This window comes from Anopheles coustani, chromosome 3 (assembly GCF_943734705.1).
Source record: "Anopheles coustani chromosome 3, idAnoCousDA_361_x.2, whole genome shotgun sequence".
NCBI lineage: Eukaryota > Metazoa > Arthropoda > Insecta > Diptera > Culicidae > Anopheles > Anopheles coustani.
Genome location: NC_071288.1, coordinates 22,302,584 through 22,322,036, shown reverse-complemented (window position 1 = coordinate 22,322,036; position 19,453 = coordinate 22,302,584). Strand labels below are relative to the sequence as shown.

Below are 19,453 nucleotides of genomic sequence, written 5' to 3'. Positions count from 1 at the left end.
AGGATGTCACGGAATGGCAAAATAGGTGTTATTTCTGTACCGTACGATGGAATTTAATATAGCGTCCCATATAACATACACTTCGGACATACCCGTTGCGGTGTCTTGCTTCATCTTCTTCGGGTTGCCACGTACCATCGGTCGGGTCGGCAACGGCATAACCGGTTTTTGAACAGCAAATCGTTCCTTTCTGACACTTGCCTTTTTTCCTTCCCTCTTACTTTTTCGCCATTCAGCTCGATACCGCGGAGTGGAAACACGTCTCGAGCAACGCCAAAGACCTCGTGCTTAAGATGCTGGCGCCCAATCCCATCAGTCGACCGACAATAACGGAAATTCTAGAGCATCCCTGGATACGGGTAAGTGTGTGCAGGTCGATTCTGATCGAATATTGGAGCTGGAAACGACTTTCTTTTCGCCAGGACCGCGATAAACTGCAGCGCATCCATCTGGGTGACACGGTCGAGGAATTGAAGCGCTACAATGCACGCCGCAAGCTGAAAGCCGCTGTGCAAACTGTGGCCGGTGGCGTTGCGATGGATCCGCTTTGCTGTGCTGACACCGACTCAAGTAAGTTCAAGCGAGAGACTTTTCAAGAGATCGTTCAGTTTAGTTTGCTATATTTGTTGTGTTAGTTTGTTTTTTCAATCAAACTTGTTCAGTTGAATAGCAGGGTCTATATTTCATGCCGGTTGTAGCGGGATTTCACTATGTGTTGTACTGAAGTTTCTCAAAACAAAATATATGTCACCTACAATATAATGTCACCTATCTGAAAATGGATAAATTGTTTGATCTTATCGTGACTTCCTCATTTGAAATCCGTAATCCATGACCTTCGGTTTGTTAATTGTTTCATTCTGGATAAGCCAATAGATGGACAGTTAAACTGTAAGGAAAAAGCTTAATTTGGCTAGGGCCAACCTAAGGGCTAATTAAATTGCAATCAAAGTTTTTTTTCGTATCTGTCCGCCATGCCTGTGGTTTTGTGTGCAGGTCGGGAAATAAAGGAAAGGAAACGCAGTAATGGAAAGGATAGAGGAAAGTGTGCCAGGGAAAATAATCCATTCGTGTAGACATTTCAACTTTTCGGTGGGTGCCTTCCCTGAACACGTAGTTTGTGCCGATTTGGGAATGTCGCACAAGGCAGTTCTGTTGTCGTCGGCACACTCTAACGACAATCTGCTTTGTGTTTTCTGTTCCGTCTCGAGCAACCAGTATCAGGGGTATTTTTTTATATGTTCATTATTGAAATTGTTTTGCGGTTACATCTCTCCCATCTGGCAATGGTAGCTTATTGGTAGCGTCATCCGTTGGTGGCGAGTGGCTTCGAGAACCTCGCGAGATGACTTGTTGCACTGGCCGCACATTGAAGGTAATGTTCGTTCGTGTGGAGTACTTAGGGTTTACGGTTCTTTGTGTCGGATACGTGCCGGATTGCCATGTTGCGAAAGTCTACCTCCATCGATGTGACGTTCCAGCGGTCCGCGGATGTGTGTAGCTGTGCGTGCGTGTGTATGTATAGCCTGTTTTGGCAACTGTTGAGGGTACACGGAGTATTCATTTTATTACCACAACGGTGATCTTCTTCAGTCGGTCTGAGACGATTATGTTTAAATGATGCCATTTTGATGGAGTTCATGTTGGGCATGGGGGAAATATAATAAATGCGTCGAGTGGTACTTACTAATTTTTTCGACGTTATGTGCATTATGCTGATCACCGGCATCGGGTTTCTTTTATTATGGGTTGTCAGCGATTAATGATCCAATATGCCATGGAAGTGGAACCGCGGGCCACAAAGCATTATGTGTACATCATATTTATTGAGCGGCAAACAAGTCAGACAAGCGAATGTGATGCTGGAAATTATCTTGAAAAAATCAGGACTGTGGGACAACATTATCGACCAAACTTCGAAAATTCGATACGTGCTTTAAAATATAAATTTAGTGTTCGTTTGAAGCTTTTTTAAAATGTTGACTTCAGTTCAGTTCAGTTCAGTTGTTAACCTAATTTTGATACGGATCGATTGCTACTGTACAAACCCGAACGTAGCGTCGTCCACACTTCATTGCTGTTTACGCTTATTGGTTTTGTCTTTACCCTTTCTTCTACTTCTTCTTCTTCTTCTCTTTTCATTTTCTTTATTCCGTGGCTCGTACCGTTTATCATACCGCTACCCGCCCGTTTTCCACTTTTTCACCATCCTGCAAACTCATCCGCTAAACACCATCGATGAAAACCGAACGACCAAATCCAATCCCGAATCTCCGACGCGGTTTGCACACATACACAGTGGCGATCGGCACCGCATCGGAAAGCCTCAACGAGTGGGCCGACGAGGAAGCGGGCCTGGAGGCGATCCAGAAAATTCTTGACTCACTAGACGATATCATTGCTTTGCAAGATGCCAACTGCGATCCGGATGTGCTGGCCGGCATGCTGCGCGACGTTAAGTTGCACGAACTGCTGCAGGTAATGGCGTTGTTGTTTGAATGTTCTGTGTGTGTGTCTGTGTCTGTGTGTGTATGTACGTGTTGTTGGGTGCCACTGGCGCATCCTACAATGTGAAACACGTACCCCTCCTTAGCATGTGTCCTAGGAAGTAGTACTCCATGGAGCGTAGCGTGTGTTCCGCAGTGGACTGGAATGATCTAAAATTCGTTACGGGACATTTTCACCAAAAATCAAGATCATTTGAGTTACGTGTTGATCATTATGTTAGTTGTCCATTCTAAACCTTATTTTTCTCTCTTTTCTTTTCCGTTTTCTGATTTTCATTTCTCACCCGATTCTTGCGTTTACGAATTTCAACGCACATCACTGGCTTCGTCATCAAATGAACCAAATGCAACTAAACATAACTACACCGTTATGTTCACACTGAAACGCACGCTCACCAACTAAAACGGTGATAAATGTGCTGCATTCATCCATCGTCATCGAACCTCCGAACGAAACATTTCCCCCTTGATGCTGTTGTTTGCTGCTGCTACTGCTGTTGCTGCTGCCACCACTGCTGCTGCTGTTCTTATTGTTTGATGCGTTCCTGGTACTCGTTTCGGGTGACATCGTACTACAGCTGTTCGATAGAATCAGTAGTTCTGTTATCAATCCGTCACGCGCTCCACCTGGGGATGCGATCAGCCGCTGCCGGGACGCAATCGATGCCATCTCGTCGACGGCGGGACACAAGTACACACGCGAGAAGACGGAACTGATCAATCTACTGGGATCACCTCACATTCAGGTAGGTTTCGCGCGGTTAAACGAAAGAATCCTACCTTCATGTATCAATTTTCATGCGTTGAGTTTGTTTCTTTTGAAGGATAAGTTTAGTTGTAACGCTATAACTTGTGTATTATTTTTACTGTATACGCTTTTAAATTGTATTTCGTCCTTATTTGCTCGCATTTTCCTTCCGACCATTGTTGTATACAAGCGTTGCATAGGACTGTCTGGCCGCGTGGCGCGAGAAAACCATGCAAGATATTTGGTTACAGTCTCCATCGCTTCCATCAAATTATTCCGTCAGGCGTCAGCAATGGCGGGATCGAGAAATCGGTGGTTTGTGGCACCGATAAGGATAATAGAAAGTTTCACACACACACACACTGAAGTCCCTACTCACACGCCTCGTTGGAATAAGGACTCGTTGAATTGGTTTTGCTTTGTTGTTTGTGCGCGCATGCGCATTGACTCAGCGCGGGCGACACTGGCGTCCGGGAGTCGAATCAGTGGTGTCCGGTTCTGAGAGCTTTTAGTACGCGAAAGCTCGTTCGATAGACTCCCGGGTTTATGCACCGAGACGTTTCGAGAGTTCTAAGGACAGTGCGGGACGAAAGTATACCATCGAACTTTAGTACAACGTCGGGACAAGGTCGGGTGTTCATTTGTCTGATGGTATCACGAAGAACATTTGGAACGCTGGCAATTCGGCCGTCAATACGAATAAGCCTGCGTTCACTTTGTCTTTGGTTGATCCTTTGGAATATTCTTTTTCGTCTGTGCTTCTCTTTGTTTAGCCTCCAACTCCCTCGTCAACGTTCCGCGCGGTTTGACTGCGGATGATGTTTAATTAAATTTTTCTAATTATTTCATCTTACTTGCGGAAGTGGAAATATTCCTTGGCGGTGGCTTTGGATGTACTGGTTGAGGTTGTCAAGGGATGTGGAAGGATGCGAAAGATTTGGTAGGGGTTTTCGGACAATCTGTAGGGATTCTGCTTTGTTGACATTATTTTACCGGGGGGTTTAAAAATATGAATAACAAAACATCCCAAAGGCCGTCACAATCAAAGTGGAAACAAATTGAATCGGAAACCTTCCTAATCCTGAAAGTTGTGAGGACGGAATTCAGATAAATCAGATGCAGTGTATGATTAAACACGATTATGAGCAGGGTAGGTGCGGTTTTAAATAAAGTGGTTAAAAAAAATGCCATTCAATCATTGATATTTTGTCGGAAGGCAAGTAGGGGCAGCGTTTTGTTTCAAATTCGTTTGTCCATTTTATGGTTTTGATTCGTCGCGAAACTTTTTGTCGAAAAAGTTTCCCTCCCACCGGCCCTCATTGAAAGATCGCTCATTAAATGTTTGAATCGATGCCAAATTAAAACGATTTGTTTTGTTTTCACGTTTCGATGGGTCAATAAAATTAGGCAATTTAAAATGCAGACGGACCTGAAGTGGGTCGTAACATTTTCGCTATCTAAATTTCCGACTGAATTAAACAGTTTCAATTTAGTTTCGTGAGCCGACAGGAAGCGAGTTCGAATGGAGTCGAGTAAACAATAATCATGAATTAAACAAGCGAAACAAAAATCTGTTGATGTAAGGCACATCAATGCATTAACTGCATTTGGTACAATATTTAACTACATTGAATTGTATATTTCGATTTGTTGAATTAACTATGAAACTAACGGAACCTCTCCCCGCTGCCTAATTGATAGTACGGCGATGGCATGTAACCGAGCAGGAAGGATTGAACACGTAGGAGTTCTTTTTGTCAAGGCCGATCGGTGCTTTTTCCAGATTTTCTATTTGCTGCTAGTGGTGGCCAAATGATGTCTTTTTTACTTTTCGTGAACTAGTTCGTATTCTTGCGGATCAGGTGTATCCAAGCCAAGAATTATGGTTCCATCAAGGGAGGATGTAATTGTTTTGCATTTACCACGCATTTCGTTTAAAATGTGAAAAACTTTGTAACGGCTCATTTGGAAAACGTTGATGAGAAAGTTTTCCTGGGGGAGGCAACCACCGTATTCTACCATTACTTAAAATGGAATAATCGAATCATGCTTACTTCAAAACATAGGAACATATGCTACCTGGTTAGCAATGCTATAAACATCATCCACATGATCCAAAGTTCAGTAAAGAGTTACACTCTAAGACCACTTTTGCTAGTCTACGTTTGCCAAGTTTGAGCCATCCAGCTCAATCCATGTGGTTTGTTATCCCGTCGTTTTTCATTCACTGTTTGTATCAAACGTCTCATATTTTCCTGTGAACCAGTCAAACAGTAACTGTAAGTTATATACAAAAATTCTTTCAATGAACAAATCACTTACCGTTGATACCACTAACAAACGTTCCCAGGATGATTAATATTTCGTTCATGATGAATAAATATTTGTAAGAGCCAAGAGCTATTTAATATACAATATTTGCGCAGAGTTCGCTGCACAGGAACCTATCCCGGCTTCGGCGCTAAAATAGGGTATAACGGCCTCCGGATACCACGAAATAGTGTCCCGGTTTGCTGCTGCGTTGAAAGCAAAGGAAAACCCTCAAGCTCGTGCTGGTGGTACCTATTTTCTATTTTTTAGTTGGATCTTTTTTCATTTAAACCGTTTAAAGGTGGATGTGTGGTGGCTTAAGTTGTTTGATGTTTCCTTACCCGGACGGCTTTGGAGTATTTTTTAAAATCAGATTTTACTCTTGTTGAATAGAATGTGTTGACCCTTCCGTCCTTCCTTGGCTGGTCTCTGTTGGCGAGGTTTCGGTCTGCATAGTTAGGACTCACGCTTAGTTGCGATGATGAGACCGAAGATGATGCGAGATGATGGTGGGCTTCAACAGTAAGCCAATCCCCGCAGTATGGCAAAGTTATCGTGGAAAACCATCAGCTACCGAAACGCCAAAGCTCGGCGTTGTGCATCAGGACTGCATCAGCGTGCCGGCAAACGGAAGCCCAAAACATAACAAAAAGAAATCTGGTTGTGCTTGTTTATGAGATTCATCTCTGGGGCGCGTCCCTATTAAAAAATGAGCCCCGGTACCAGGCCAGACCAGGCCAGGCCACACCGGTGTCCCTGGCTAGCGTGTCCCCGGCGATCGCCCAACTTTCATGTCCTGCAGTAGCCACTATCCGTAATGTGGTGGGGCTTGGCTTTAGTGGGACGATTTCGCTGAAGAACCCGCATTTAACCCGCGCCATGCAAACCCCACCTCCACCTTTTAATACTACCTAGTGGACGCGGGGAGAAGGATGGATTATAAGAATCTCTTCAGTTGACTTGAATGTGGTGAGCTTCCACTGCATTTCTTCGACATGCACGATTGCATTCACCGTAATCTGCCTGGTCGAGCTCGGGCACCAGCCAATGGCTGTACGCTTGCACCCGAGCGGGGGAAACGTGGTTCTATCTGGGTGGGTGAATGTTTTCCTGTTTTCTTGTTGCTGTTGTGCCACCGCCTGGTCTACTTCTGCAGCCAGCCGGATGGTTCAAATTGAGAAAAAGTCGCTGCATCTGCAGAGAAGATGCACAGGCAGGCAGCTGGTGTGATTGTAGGTGAAGGTCCTGCAATTTTCTTTTCATGCTTTATCCACACCACCATTTCTGCTTCCAGAGCTACGCGATGAAAAAGAAACGGAGGGGAAGGAAAGATGATGCTAAACTTCTTTTCCGTAGCGCGGGAGCGTTGCAGAAGTAGTAGTACTGGTTTTAGGACTCATAGTAGTAGTATTAGCAGACTGTGATTGATTATGGCGCTCGTGAAGAGTGGTTTCGATGGCCTCTGGGAACGTTTTGATGGGAGAGGTCTGGCAAAGAAAAATGGAACCCATGGCAAAAAATAAACAGCGAATAGTACCGCCTCAGCTTGTGCTAGAAACACACACCCAAGAAAGGACTATTTGCATGCGAAGTTAAGCGCTGAGTGTGTGAACGAGACGTCGTGGAAGTGGGAAATATCACTACGTGATCGAAAACATAGCCATGCGGCGATATAGAATAGAATCAAAACAAGGATTGGGGTAAAAAAGGAAGAGTAGTGAATGGGTATTTAATCGATTTTTTTGTCGGTCTTTTTGTGAAAGGGTTAGGGATTGTGTGATAAATCGGATAATAATTCGTTATTTTTAGTTAGGGGGTTTAAAAATGTTCGTTTGAAGCACCATTTATTCCATTCTTTCCCTTATCTTGCTCACTTTTAAAAGCATGATCAATCGATTATGAAAGGGATAATCGTATGGATATTAGTGATTGAGTTGTTTGTATTTCTTGCCCTTATCTTGCATTTGGTAGGAAAGAAGTTAAGATAGAAGTTTTCTTGTTGATGAAGTTTTATTTAACTACAAGCTGACCCAACGAACTTCGCCTCGTCAAATTTTAATAACCCGTTAATATTGAAATAACAAAGCATTGGAACTCAAAGAAAGTCCCTTATGTTCGTTGATGTCGACACATATCAATAGCAGATCCATCTTTAGGACACGGCATATGAGCCAAATTCAAAGAATGTTATAAAATTCTGCTAAACGATTCTTGACTTCGTCTTCACGATCACGATCAAACAATTTATATGAGGGCAATGGTCCAATGGCATCAGTTTTTTTAACTCAACCATTCGTAGTTTCGATACTATGCGCAAAGTTCGGATAAAGATTTGTAATGAGTTCAATTTTCGATGAAGCGTAAAATGCAAAATAGCAACACTCACGTTACAACCCACGATCCACTACAGATTTAACTCGACAATTCTAATTTTCATTTGTAATTTTTGAAGTTTTCGTTTTCCTAAATTTTTGTTTGGCCCAAAAGAAACAATTGATCCTACAACATCGTTAAAATTGAGTTTCTTAGTTTTAGTTGTAAATTGATCCTACAACATCGTTAAAATTGAGTTTCTTAGTTTTAGTTGTAAATTGTATATTTGATTTTATTGTATGGGAAAAAGCCGTTTCTACAATTCTTAACGTTTTCTGGATTTTCCTTAAAGAATTTCCAATTTTTTCATAATTCTTCTATGGTTAAAAAGGAACATCATCCCATGACATCTTCAAGATTTGCTCAGCCGATTTTAAATATTGGCGTTACAAACAAACAAATAAAAAATTTTATATGATTTTTCGTATGGAAAGAGCCCTTATTCGTGATTTCTAGTTTTCTTCCTTTTTCTTAGGAATGTTTAAAAATATTCATCCTAATAAATTCTTAATTGAGTCAAAAGAAATCAATCACCAGAAGGCTTCGTACGAATATAGTTTTTACAAATTTTCAAATTTTCCGGCTTTTTTTTGGGAATTTTCAAATTTTCTTTTTTTCTAAACCTTTCTAAGGTAAAAGGAACAAATCATACAAAGATTGGTCGTACCAATGGTCAAGATTCCAGCCAATTTTAGCATTCATTTTTATAGATATAGATAATTACTTTTACGGAAAAAAGCCTTTCATCGAGTTTTTTTATATTTTCTGGCTTTTCCTTGAAAATTTTCAAACTTTTCATTTTTCTAAACCTTAGTTGGACCAAAAGGAATAAGCCATAAGAAGACTTCATTGTGATAAATCCAACCATTTTTTAGTTTTCGTTAGAGAAGGTAAATTAAATTTTTTATATGGAAAAAGCCGTTATTACCGAATTTTCCCATTTTCCGGCTTTTCCTTGGGAATTTTCAAATTCTCTTTTTTCCTAAACCTTCCTTGGGTAAACAGGAACAAATCATACCAAGACGTCATCAAGATTGGTCCAGCCGATTTTGAGTTTTAGCATCACGAACATACAAACATTCATTTTTATAGATATAGAGATTAGTTTTTATTATCAACAATTATATTTTAGTTTTTTGTTTCAATCGATGGTCAAACGAACTAAAGAAAATTATAATAAACAGTGTTCTAAAAATATTGCATACCTTTCCTTTTCACTGTTACATTTTACGGTACATTCACTTTTCGTTTCTTTTTCTCTGGACCTATGTATTTACCCTCACTTTAACCTGGCTGTATCAGAACAAGCTAGACAAATGTTCATCATTCGGATAGAGTTAAACTAACAGTCAATGAAATTTTCTTTATATCCTCCATTTGTACTGCTGTTCTGATGGTACAGTGTATGTTTTTACGCTCTCGAATACTCTCGAGTGTTTATGTTCCATCGAACGAATCGATTCCTTTGTAAAAAAAGATGGGAGAAACATGGTTGCATTCATTTTTCACTTCCTCCCTTAATGCTTTCAAGTAAAAGTAATCGCCTAGGTGTCTGATTTTGCATGGAATCGATACGATACCGCTTGTTCGGTTCACTTTTTTATGTCTAGTAGTGCTAATCAATTTTGAGCATAGTAAATGTTTGTCTTTAATCAGTTGACGAATTGGTATGCGGTTTCTTGGGAGTTTCGTTTGTGCAGAAGGAAAGTACGCTTGAGAGATGGCGTTCTTTTCGTTTCTAACCGTTTCTTGGGGGATGTTTTGTATGCGAAACTTTCGCAACCTCTAAGTAAGCTCTATTGTTATACTTTCAACCGCAGAAGCTGGTGGCAGGAGGGCGGTCACCCTTTTTCTATGGCCTCGAAACTGACTTCACATGCCCCCTTTACCCGGTGGAACAGATGGTAGTTCATTTGTGCAAACGTATATTAATTGCCTTCGCCTCCAGCAGCATTAGTTGGTCGGAGAACGAATGGAGATTGATTCCTTCGGAACTGCAGCCTTTCGGTTGTCTGGGATCCGCGCTCAAGTCAATGGCGCTGCATACAATGTTTCGTACGGTGCATTGTTTTCGCTTGGGCACCGGCGGTTTGCTCGGGAACTGAGAGATGGAGTATCTGTAGGAAAACTTTTCCTCATGTTTGCTGCGGTTTTTCGGTGGGTGCTTTCCACCACACTTGCACCGCATGCAAGTGAGCAAAATATGAAAGAATCAGCCATTTATTCCGCTCCGCGAGTGAGAAGGCGTCTGACCGTATCGTGCCCCTTTTGCTTGCTGTCAAAAACTTTCGCACGATTTTTTCCGGTTGATGAGCGTCGGATATGTTTTCCGGGAGTATGAATTGATTGGACTTTAAACTAACTTTGCTGTTTGTCCCAGAACTGAGGATCGTCGGCGATCGTACAGGTTGATTTCTGCGCGTACGATGACGATGATGGAAAGTGGATAAAGCTTTGGAAAATGGAAAATTTAAATCACTGCAAAACAACCATTCTTATGAGGTTTTTTTAGGAACAAGGTGGAAATGGGTGCTACACTTGGAGAAGAACAAAAAGCAAATCGATGTGACAGGATCCACTGCGAAAAAGTGTCGGTCAATCCGTGTGCTTGTAAAAGCTTCCTGCAACTGGATGAGGCTGTCATTGTTGTAAACTTTTCGTCCGATGTTTGGTAAGAGGCGATTACGACCGTAGAGTGGTTCCGCGATGTGCCTGGTCCGTGGTTTAGTTGCCGTGAAATGTTTGATTTTCTTTTTCTCACAATAACGTTTATTTTCCAAACGGCCACCATCATACATCTGCTAAGTAAAAAGACTGCACCATCGTTGGGGGGGAAACATGTTTCACTCGGACCGCTGAGTACTTTGTGAAAGTGAAAAGTAAAGTTAGGTGACGGAAAAGAATTTTCCGGAAAATGCCCGGCCGAGAAATACCGTCTCTGTGAAGGCAATCAAATGAACGGTCGACGAAGAAAATGGGATAGGAAGCAACGTTTAAAAAAAGAATGAAACAACCACATGGCTCGACACGCCTTGCTTGTGGAAATTTTGGTTGAGTGTTGTTATAATAACCATTGTTTTGAGTGTTGTCCTAATGGGGTTATTGTTTTTACCGTTTTTGTTATCATTGTTGAAATGTCAGCTGACAATATTGAAGTAAAGGTATGTTTTTTATTATACCCTTGGTATTTTGTGGAGGGTTTTACAGTGCAAAACTTTTCATATTTTTTTCAAACTTTTCTCTCGTCTCTCTCAACTACTTAAACACACGAAGTTCAGGGTAATCCTGTTGTCATTGGGTTGACGTCCCACACTGTAAAGTTGTGTGGTAAAGTTTTCGTAGGTTTTTCTTGTCGAACGACGACATTTTTGTTAATTCTGTGTCTCACCGGTCATGTAATTAAGCGAGTCCAAATAAAAATGGCACCCATAAGAGACGGCGCTTTTAGAATGGCTTCACGGCTTCATTTTTCATTACTCAATACTTTTCTCCCGATCTGAGGCAAATGTGAACAAGGTTGCGATGAATAGTACATGCAAGAGCGGTTTTACTTACAAGGGGTTTTTGACGTAGTGAAAGCAAATTTGTAAATAAATAAAATGACCATTATAAAAATAAATATAACGACCTTCTTTTTGATAGACATTTTCATTTGGCAGTAAAAATTATACTGATTTTCTATACCCACCAAGAGTATCGTTTATTGGCGACAGTAACGTTAAACGCAACAAGAAAGGACCGTCACTGATCTTCTCGAAGAATCTTTGCATATTTTTATAAACTTGCCCGCTCTGAAAGTACTGTGAAGCAAAGAAGGGGAATGCATAATACCGAAGCCATGGAACGGCAGTTCTTTTGAGCAAATTATGCACTTACATTCATAGAGTTGCTTGATGCTTTAAACAGCACGATGACCCTTGTTTTTTGCGGTTGTTCGGGGAGAAAAAGGAATGCTTAACGAAGGCAGGTAAAGAATAACTTTTTTTGTGTCGCAAAAATGTACCTTTTCGTATTTGGCTATTTATTCCGTCGGTTTCATTTAATAACTTTAGTGGAACTTTAAAATAGGGCATCAGTCTCGAGGGGAAAAGAGCAGCATCAAATTAATGCTCAGTTATTATAATTGCCGTTGTGCTAAACATTTTCCTGTCGTCAATACGCCGTTAAATACATTTATAGTGAAATACAAGCGAAGAGCAGCAGTCAGTCACACAATTTCAGCAATGATATAGCATTCAAAACTTAAATACGCCCTTGTGACATGGCCTTCGAAATAGAAACAGGAATAGCGTCGTTTCATGTTTTTTCGAGAAAAATAAATAAATCGATGATGGTACTGGAGCTTCGGTGGAGCCCTTTTGAGAATGCGGTGGAATGCAATGGAAAATGCTTTTAATTGGTAGTTAGGAAGAGGATTCAAAGGGCACAATTTGTTTTGTTCCTTCTTCTTGATAACTGGCCTCTAATCTCGGTTCAAAATTACACCCCGAAAAGGCTTTCGGTTACAAAGGGACGCTACGGTTTCCATCGGCAACATGATGTTATCGAATTAAATTTAACGATTTGCCCGAACCTATTTTCACACAACGGCGACCCAGAAAAAAATGTTGGTTGGTCGGTGTGAGATGATGGGTAAAGGGAACGGGTGCCTAATGCTAACAATTCAGCTGTGTAGTACTGAACCTGGGGCCAACCGAAAGGTGCTGGTGGTTAGCGGGTTTTTAGCGATTTTCTAATTTAATTCTGAATCGGTCATCGCCGCGTTGGGCCCGGGAGGATGGTGTGAGGTTTGCGGTGCTGGCAGGGATTTCCACTGGACGGAAATTGGAACGATGGTTCGAAGGACACAAGCCTTAGGGTGGTCTCGACTACTTGCCGATTTATCTAATAGAAATAGTTTGCAAAGTCATATTTTCACACTCCCCGGGCTTACCGGTGTAATGCGGGGGTTTGATTTGCGTGACCAGGGAAGTGCCGGGCACAGGACGAAACTTAATTTAAACACCGGATTTGAAAAGGATCCTCGTCCTACCGATGCTACGTTTTACTCAGTATTTTGGTTGGAAAATCATTCTCCTCTCGGAAAATTGTCGGAGCGATTGTCTATATTCTCTGGAAACTCTCGTTATGAGTTTTATTAATTAAACAATTGAATGCAATGGTTTTATGGAGTCTGTGCGGTTTTCCGACCGAAACGAGGCATATCCTTATCAACGAGCCAACCGCATCGAATTAATTTCTGTTCTGATGATTTCGAACATGATTGAACACATTTTCCCGTGCTCGATAGTTGACGCACGGATACTTTGAATTGTGCTTACGGTCTTTTGCTGGCAGGCAGCAGTCAAAAAAATGTTTGGTCATGTAATCTTGAATGATATTGAAGATTAGTGGTAAAGGTACAGACATGTTTTATGCGTTTTGCGGTTTGCACATCATAACTTCTCTGAGTGAAGATGGTGATTTTCTAGTTCAATTTAAAATTTAGGGCTTTGCATATTCATGCGTGGTAGGTATGTTGTTACATCTGCATTTTTGATTTCCGTGAATGATATTATCCATCGCATTCGGTAGTTCTGTTAAGAACGACCAATAAAGGGCTTGGTTGCCGGAAGACAAATACACAGTTCCGCCAGAACATTCCTTCGTTTCCCTGCAGTTACCGCAATTTCTTCTTGTGCTACATGTTTTTCCTTCCGTATATGATTGGACGAATTGAATTCGGTGTCGGTGAGTTGATGTTGACGGTAATGTGCGGTAAAGTGGTGTTGGAGCTAGCGGCACACAGTGTTTCGCTGTTCCACTCGATGGAAGCCGCTACGCAATAGCTGAGGGTTGCTAGGGGCTGGCAAATACTCAATATCAAAGTTGTTCATTTCGCTGTACGTTTGGGGTATGGCCTTGGTGGAAATTGAATCCTTGCACGAAATTACGACTTGAAAGTTTTGCAATTTTGTATATTGCAGCATAAATATAATGGGAACCAGTTTATGGCAAAACCCGCCGGAACAGTCGAACCATACTTAGAGCACAAACAGATGAAAGGAGTGAGCGATTGATGAAAAGAGTATAAAAAAAAGTAAACAGTCAGTTCCAGCACAAGCGGCGAATTTTTTTTCAAAACCATCAGAAAAAGCCTTCACTCATATTTTTTTCCATTCAGTGATATGCAAAGATCCACTTCTAAACATCCAAACGGATGTGTTCTCATACGCTGCTACCATGTGTTACTGATGACACACACCCAGACATTGTACAAATATATTTTAAATGTTTTCCCCATTCGGACATAACGTTATCCTTCACAACAATAACTTTCTTTATGAATAGTGAGCAATAACGGGAGAATTGAACTTACCCTTAGGCATAGGATGTTAATTAGTGTGCTGTTTGCGCAGTTATAATTCGTCCGTAATTATGCGAAGGCAGGTGGTGTTTGTTTTAGCAAATAGTATTACATTTGCATCCGGCTGTAATTGAGTAATTAAAATTAACATGAACAGAATTGTTCCACATGAACGCATGTGGTGAAATCTAAAATTAATTTTGATTTTTAGGAACGACTGTGCCTGTAATATTCATTGTACTTGAAACAAAGGTTTTGCTACGAACCGTAGATGTATAAACGCTCGTTGATAATCAGCACACTATTCCAGTAAAATATTTACTCTGATTGATAAAATTGTAATGTACAAAAGCAGTCGAGCATCACGTTGGGCATGCTAACTTGTTACTTTTTAAGGGTATCAAAATACTTGGTTCAGTGCATAAATCTGCAAATGATGTTTTTAGTGTCCATTTCCAATCGATAATAAATGCCATCGTTTAGCGATCCAGCGGGCGGTTCGCGACATGGCATTCGTATTCATGTCTTGCGCGCCACAAATATGTTTTTCCATTACACCCGCAGTAGAAAACCCATCTACAGTTAGTCAGGCAACCCGGATGATACGGCAAGTAATTTGTATCTCTCCGTAGGTATTGGTAAACAACTTTTTCACATTTCCTTTGTCTTTTGTTCGCGCAGCATACGACGATTCCTTGGCGAAAAAGTTTTTCGGTGCAAAAAGCAAAAAAAGAAAGAGAAAATGTCCTACGTTCGATTCTGCTCCTTCCCGTTTGCTCGGTATGCTTATGGTTCTCATTTCATTTAGTTGTATATTTTTCACCGGCCGTACTTTGCCACGATGCGCAACGCTACCGAGCAAGCTACAATGGTGTGGCTTGTTAGAGTTCGAAAGGAAACTTTCACGAGTCCTTAACAGTCCGCTTTTACAGACTTGAGATGCTCGCGCGGGAGATATGTTTAGCAAAGGGGGAAGAAAAAAGAAACGATCGGAAAGAAAATGTATAAAAGTTGAATGAAACTCACAGAAAAGCCCCTCTCTGTAGGAAAAGTTGAAAATGGGAAAGAAAGTGACGCAAAGAAAGTTTGAAAAATTTACATCATAAATCTCTTTCATGTTCTTTGCCTCTCGGTTTGTTAAAGTTAAGCTTGCCACTTTCCCCCGCGAGCGGGACAATTTGATTGGAAGGCCGAGAGAAATGATGATGAACAGAAAACTTCAATGGGAGTGATGTGAGACCGTGAGGCGAATTCGATTTCGTAGGCTATATTAAGTAGAGTAAAGGATAGTTTTCCAATGCACATTAGAATCAAAAATCAATCAAGCGTTTCATACATGGGTTATTTTTATTTCTTTCCACAATCGAAACAAACTCATTCTAGCTGGTTCTCCTATGGTGACATTCTTGCAAACACACGATGATATATTGTTTATGATTTCTAAATATATAAAAAAAAAGTTTCCCAACATTCACTACGCGTGAATATCGCTGATTTATAGGATTTCGTGCGATCCTGTGAACCGAACAATTTTGAGATTTAGTATGCGAACCAACCAAACGTGCCAAGTGCTTTCCGTACGGCCTATATGATGACGACTAAACATGTCTTACAAGAGATAAAAACGATACATTGAAAGTTTTCTTGCGTTGCTGCTGAAGGCGGTGGATTTTATTGCGTGAACATGCATACCATCTATTTATGACTAAACAAGCGTATGTTATGAGTTTTGGAAAAAGTTTCAGGTGGTTTGAACAAATTACACTTTAGTAAATTGGCAACGTTTTTCAGGTCGTATTCTTCTTTCGTATTTCTGTTAAATGTTGATATTTAGGAGGGACATTGGTTTTGTTCATTTTAATTTGTTTTAAAATTTTCATTCTTTCGCTGTGTTCAATCAATTCGATTGCTTATGCCTCTGTCAAACGATCGTGTCAAGTGATTTATGAAAACTTCTCCTTTTCTCATCTCTTTTTATCCCAACCCACACCGCATCTAGGTAAGTGTTATGAAAACGGCCCCTTCCACTTGCGGCACTTGTCGTCGTTCATCGAACCGTTTCGGCGTTTAATGCAAGAGCATCAAATTGTAAGTAGTTACGATGGGACGTTAGAGAAAGGTTAAAAATGGCCCCGGAAAATGCGGCCCATTCTGTGGGCAGGCATACCGGCTGGCCTCCCGGGTCTTTGGTGCGCGATCCAGACGCTTTGGGCGTGCTTTGGTAATGCAATTTTTCATACACTGATAGATGGTATCCATTTGTCACGGCGGTTACGCTTCTGTGTTTGGTTAGCAAAAAACAAAAAGGGCAACAATCATTGGGAAGGAAAAACATGATGATGAAATTTGCCATAGAAACGCCCCATCCTTTTCGCTGTATTTGCCGTGCTGCTAACCATGCCATACCGAGGCGCTGAGTTGTTTCGTTTCGTGCACTTGAACTACGGGACCTCCGACCATGTTTTCGGTCCGTGTTTACTTAGCGAATGGAAACCCGCGAATTGATGCGTAAAACACGGTGACGCTAACGGTTGGACCTAATGTTGGTTTTTATTTTCTATTTTGTATAGACCGGGGCACGCTAGGTGCATGATTTGTGAGGAGCTCCGGAGGAGAAATGCGAAAACGTAATTGGCTCGTCATTAACGATAATTCCGATAAATGCAAGCAACGAAACCGGCAGGAATGAAAAAACAAAATGAATAGTATCTCTACCCCATCTTGTCTCTGTTGTATGCTTCTCCTGATTTGCGTCAAACAAGGGGACAACCCTCCGGGAGCGTTAATGAAATCCTAGAAACCAAAAGAAAGACACCAACCAAAGGATGACTGTAATTAGGACAATGGTGATGGGCGGTGGGTGTGAGAATTCGTTTTGAAAAATGTTCGCCCAATTCTGTCCTTTTTAAGTTTCTCCCGGTGTCCAACCGGGATTTTTCCAACCCGTGCACAATCGGTCGGCATAATTAATATTGCGGTTTAATAACAATTTATAAAAAAAAAACAGCGAGGGGCTTCTAAAATGGAGAATCTGTGCTAGAAAACTAAGAATTCATTGTCCGAGTAGGGGTTCCATTGTTATTCTATGCAATTTAAAAAAAACACACAGACATTGTTGGACAGCGACCTTTGAGTCTGGCTGGTCGCTATTGAATCGCGCGACTTAAAAGGGAGTAAATGAGCGCAAAGATAAAAAGAAATAGAAGGAGATAGTGATAAGAGCTTGTAATGGCATGAGCTTAAGGACGACCCGTCTAGCCCTTCGCCTATTTTGCTATTCTTTCCCCTACACGTTGACCAACTCGCGCGGGTTACCTGGTTAATCGCTAGAAGAAATATATATAAAAAAAAGCGTAACGAGCAACCGTTAGTCATCAGTTCCGAAACCACGTTCCATTGCCTGACAATGGTTGCATTGGCGAGTGGACCGGCATCACGGCCAGCGGTCTAATATTTCAGCTACAACGGATGGGATGAGAATGCACCCGGGTTGCGTTACCGCGCTGCAATCACTACAGAAATGCCGTTCAAAAGGGGTGTTTAGGGGAGGGGGTTGTGGAAGGTTTTGCGGTAGTGAATATTAGTGGTATTTTCCGCTTCCCCATTGTTTGGCTTTGTTTGCCTTTTAATGAAAGTAGCAGCGGCAGAAGCTTGATGAACAATGTACGGGAGAACCATCTTGGTGGTGTCGCGAGGAGGTGGGCGGATGGCAGTGGACGAGAGCACATTTTCAAGCATATCATGTCAACTCGTCCACCGCATCGCATAACCCGCAGCAATGGAAAACTCATTCAATTTTCTAGTAGATTGTTCGCCATTCATTGCACTAGGATGTAATTCTAAGGGTTTTTCTTTTTGGGAAGGGGCTCGGAAAACGTTGCACAAAATGCATGCGGCAGATAATGTGATATTGCCCATATTCCACGCTGTCCAGGATTATTTAATCTCATATAGTATTAATACTATGAAAAATAAATTAATACTATGCATGTTGAAAATGTGTGGTACAAATTTAAAAAAAATCTCCTTAATCCAGCGGTTTAACATCCAAGTGTTTTCACCATTCATGATGCAGTATGGTTTCCATACCGACGTTCCTTCTACTAGATGTGAACCAGCTTTCTCGATTTTACATGTACCGTCCCTCGAAGCTTATGTCCAATGTATAGGCGTTACCAACAGCAGGACCGGACCACCAGTCAGTATCCCCTGGGACTACCAAATATAAACCCACGACACTGGTGGTGGAAAGGATTTATTTTTATTTCCGCATTCCCCGCATTCGGATCGCGGACTAATGCAACCGATAGGCAAGCGCGCGCGCACGCGGTAGACCTCGGCGATGGCATTGGCATTCCGTTACTGGTGGGTTTATTTGTGTCTTGTTCGCGGTATTCCATCTTTGGATTTACCGGCCCCTGATTCAGTGGTAGATTATTTGCCACTCTGGCAGCGCACCGTGTTGCATATTAAGTGAGCCGACCGCAGTAGTAGCGGCTACTGTCCTCCGAGTTCGATTAACCTGGCGGGAACAGAGAGGTTATGGAGTGGCCAACGGAGACCACGGTGAGGCTCCTGGACGAGTTGGAGTGGAAAAGGCCAGGACGGTACGTATAATTTCCTATTACGGTCAGATGAACTCAAAATGAGCCTCCTTTCCTCTCCCCCAGGTTCGCTGTTCGTTGATGACGCGTCGAGCAAAAAATTAACAGTGTTGTTGAGCACACGCCTCGTCCGGCTTCGCACTGTAATATTTCTTGCAGTCTGAGAACGTTGAGCCTTCTGCTTGGCATGGTCCATCGAATAGCTTCGGTCAAACCCGGCTTTGGCAGCAAGTAATGGCTCGGTGGAACTTCCACCGGAGAGCCATAATGTTATAACTCCACCGGGACGCGAATGAACGATGGTTGGCCTCGCACGCGGTATTAAAAGTGGGAAAATATGGAAATAGTTTTTCCCTTCGAATTTGCCTTATTTTTATGCTGATCGCGTTGTTTTTTTACTGTTCTCTTCCTTTTTCTCCCTGAATTGTTTGAGCTGCTGTCGAGCTCAATCCGTGCCGAGCGGAGGCATACGCTTGAGTGAGGTTGTTCCTGACGCGCGCGTTGAAGAAGTGTGGGATTTGTTGAATTTTCGCAAACGGGTTTCGGATAGCGTTTCCGCTCGAGA

The 19,453-nt window shown here is 41.8% G+C and overlaps 1 protein-coding gene across 2 annotated transcripts in view; it reads left to right on the top strand.

Annotated features, from left to right (window-relative positions):
* Positions 1-19,453, top strand: part of LOC131259472 (peripheral plasma membrane protein CASK) — a 221,447-nt gene that overhangs the window by 59,129 nt on the left and 142,865 nt on the right. For both annotated transcript variants that reach the window (XM_058260972.1, XM_058260973.1), the window contains 4 exons: positions 237-359; positions 423-570; positions 2,300-2,478; positions 3,086-3,253. In XM_058260972.1, coding sequence (XP_058116955.1) covers positions 237-359; positions 423-570; positions 2,300-2,478; positions 3,086-3,253 — 618 coding nt within the window. The remainder of the gene's footprint in view (positions 1-236; positions 360-422; positions 571-2,299; positions 2,479-3,085; positions 3,254-19,453) is intronic.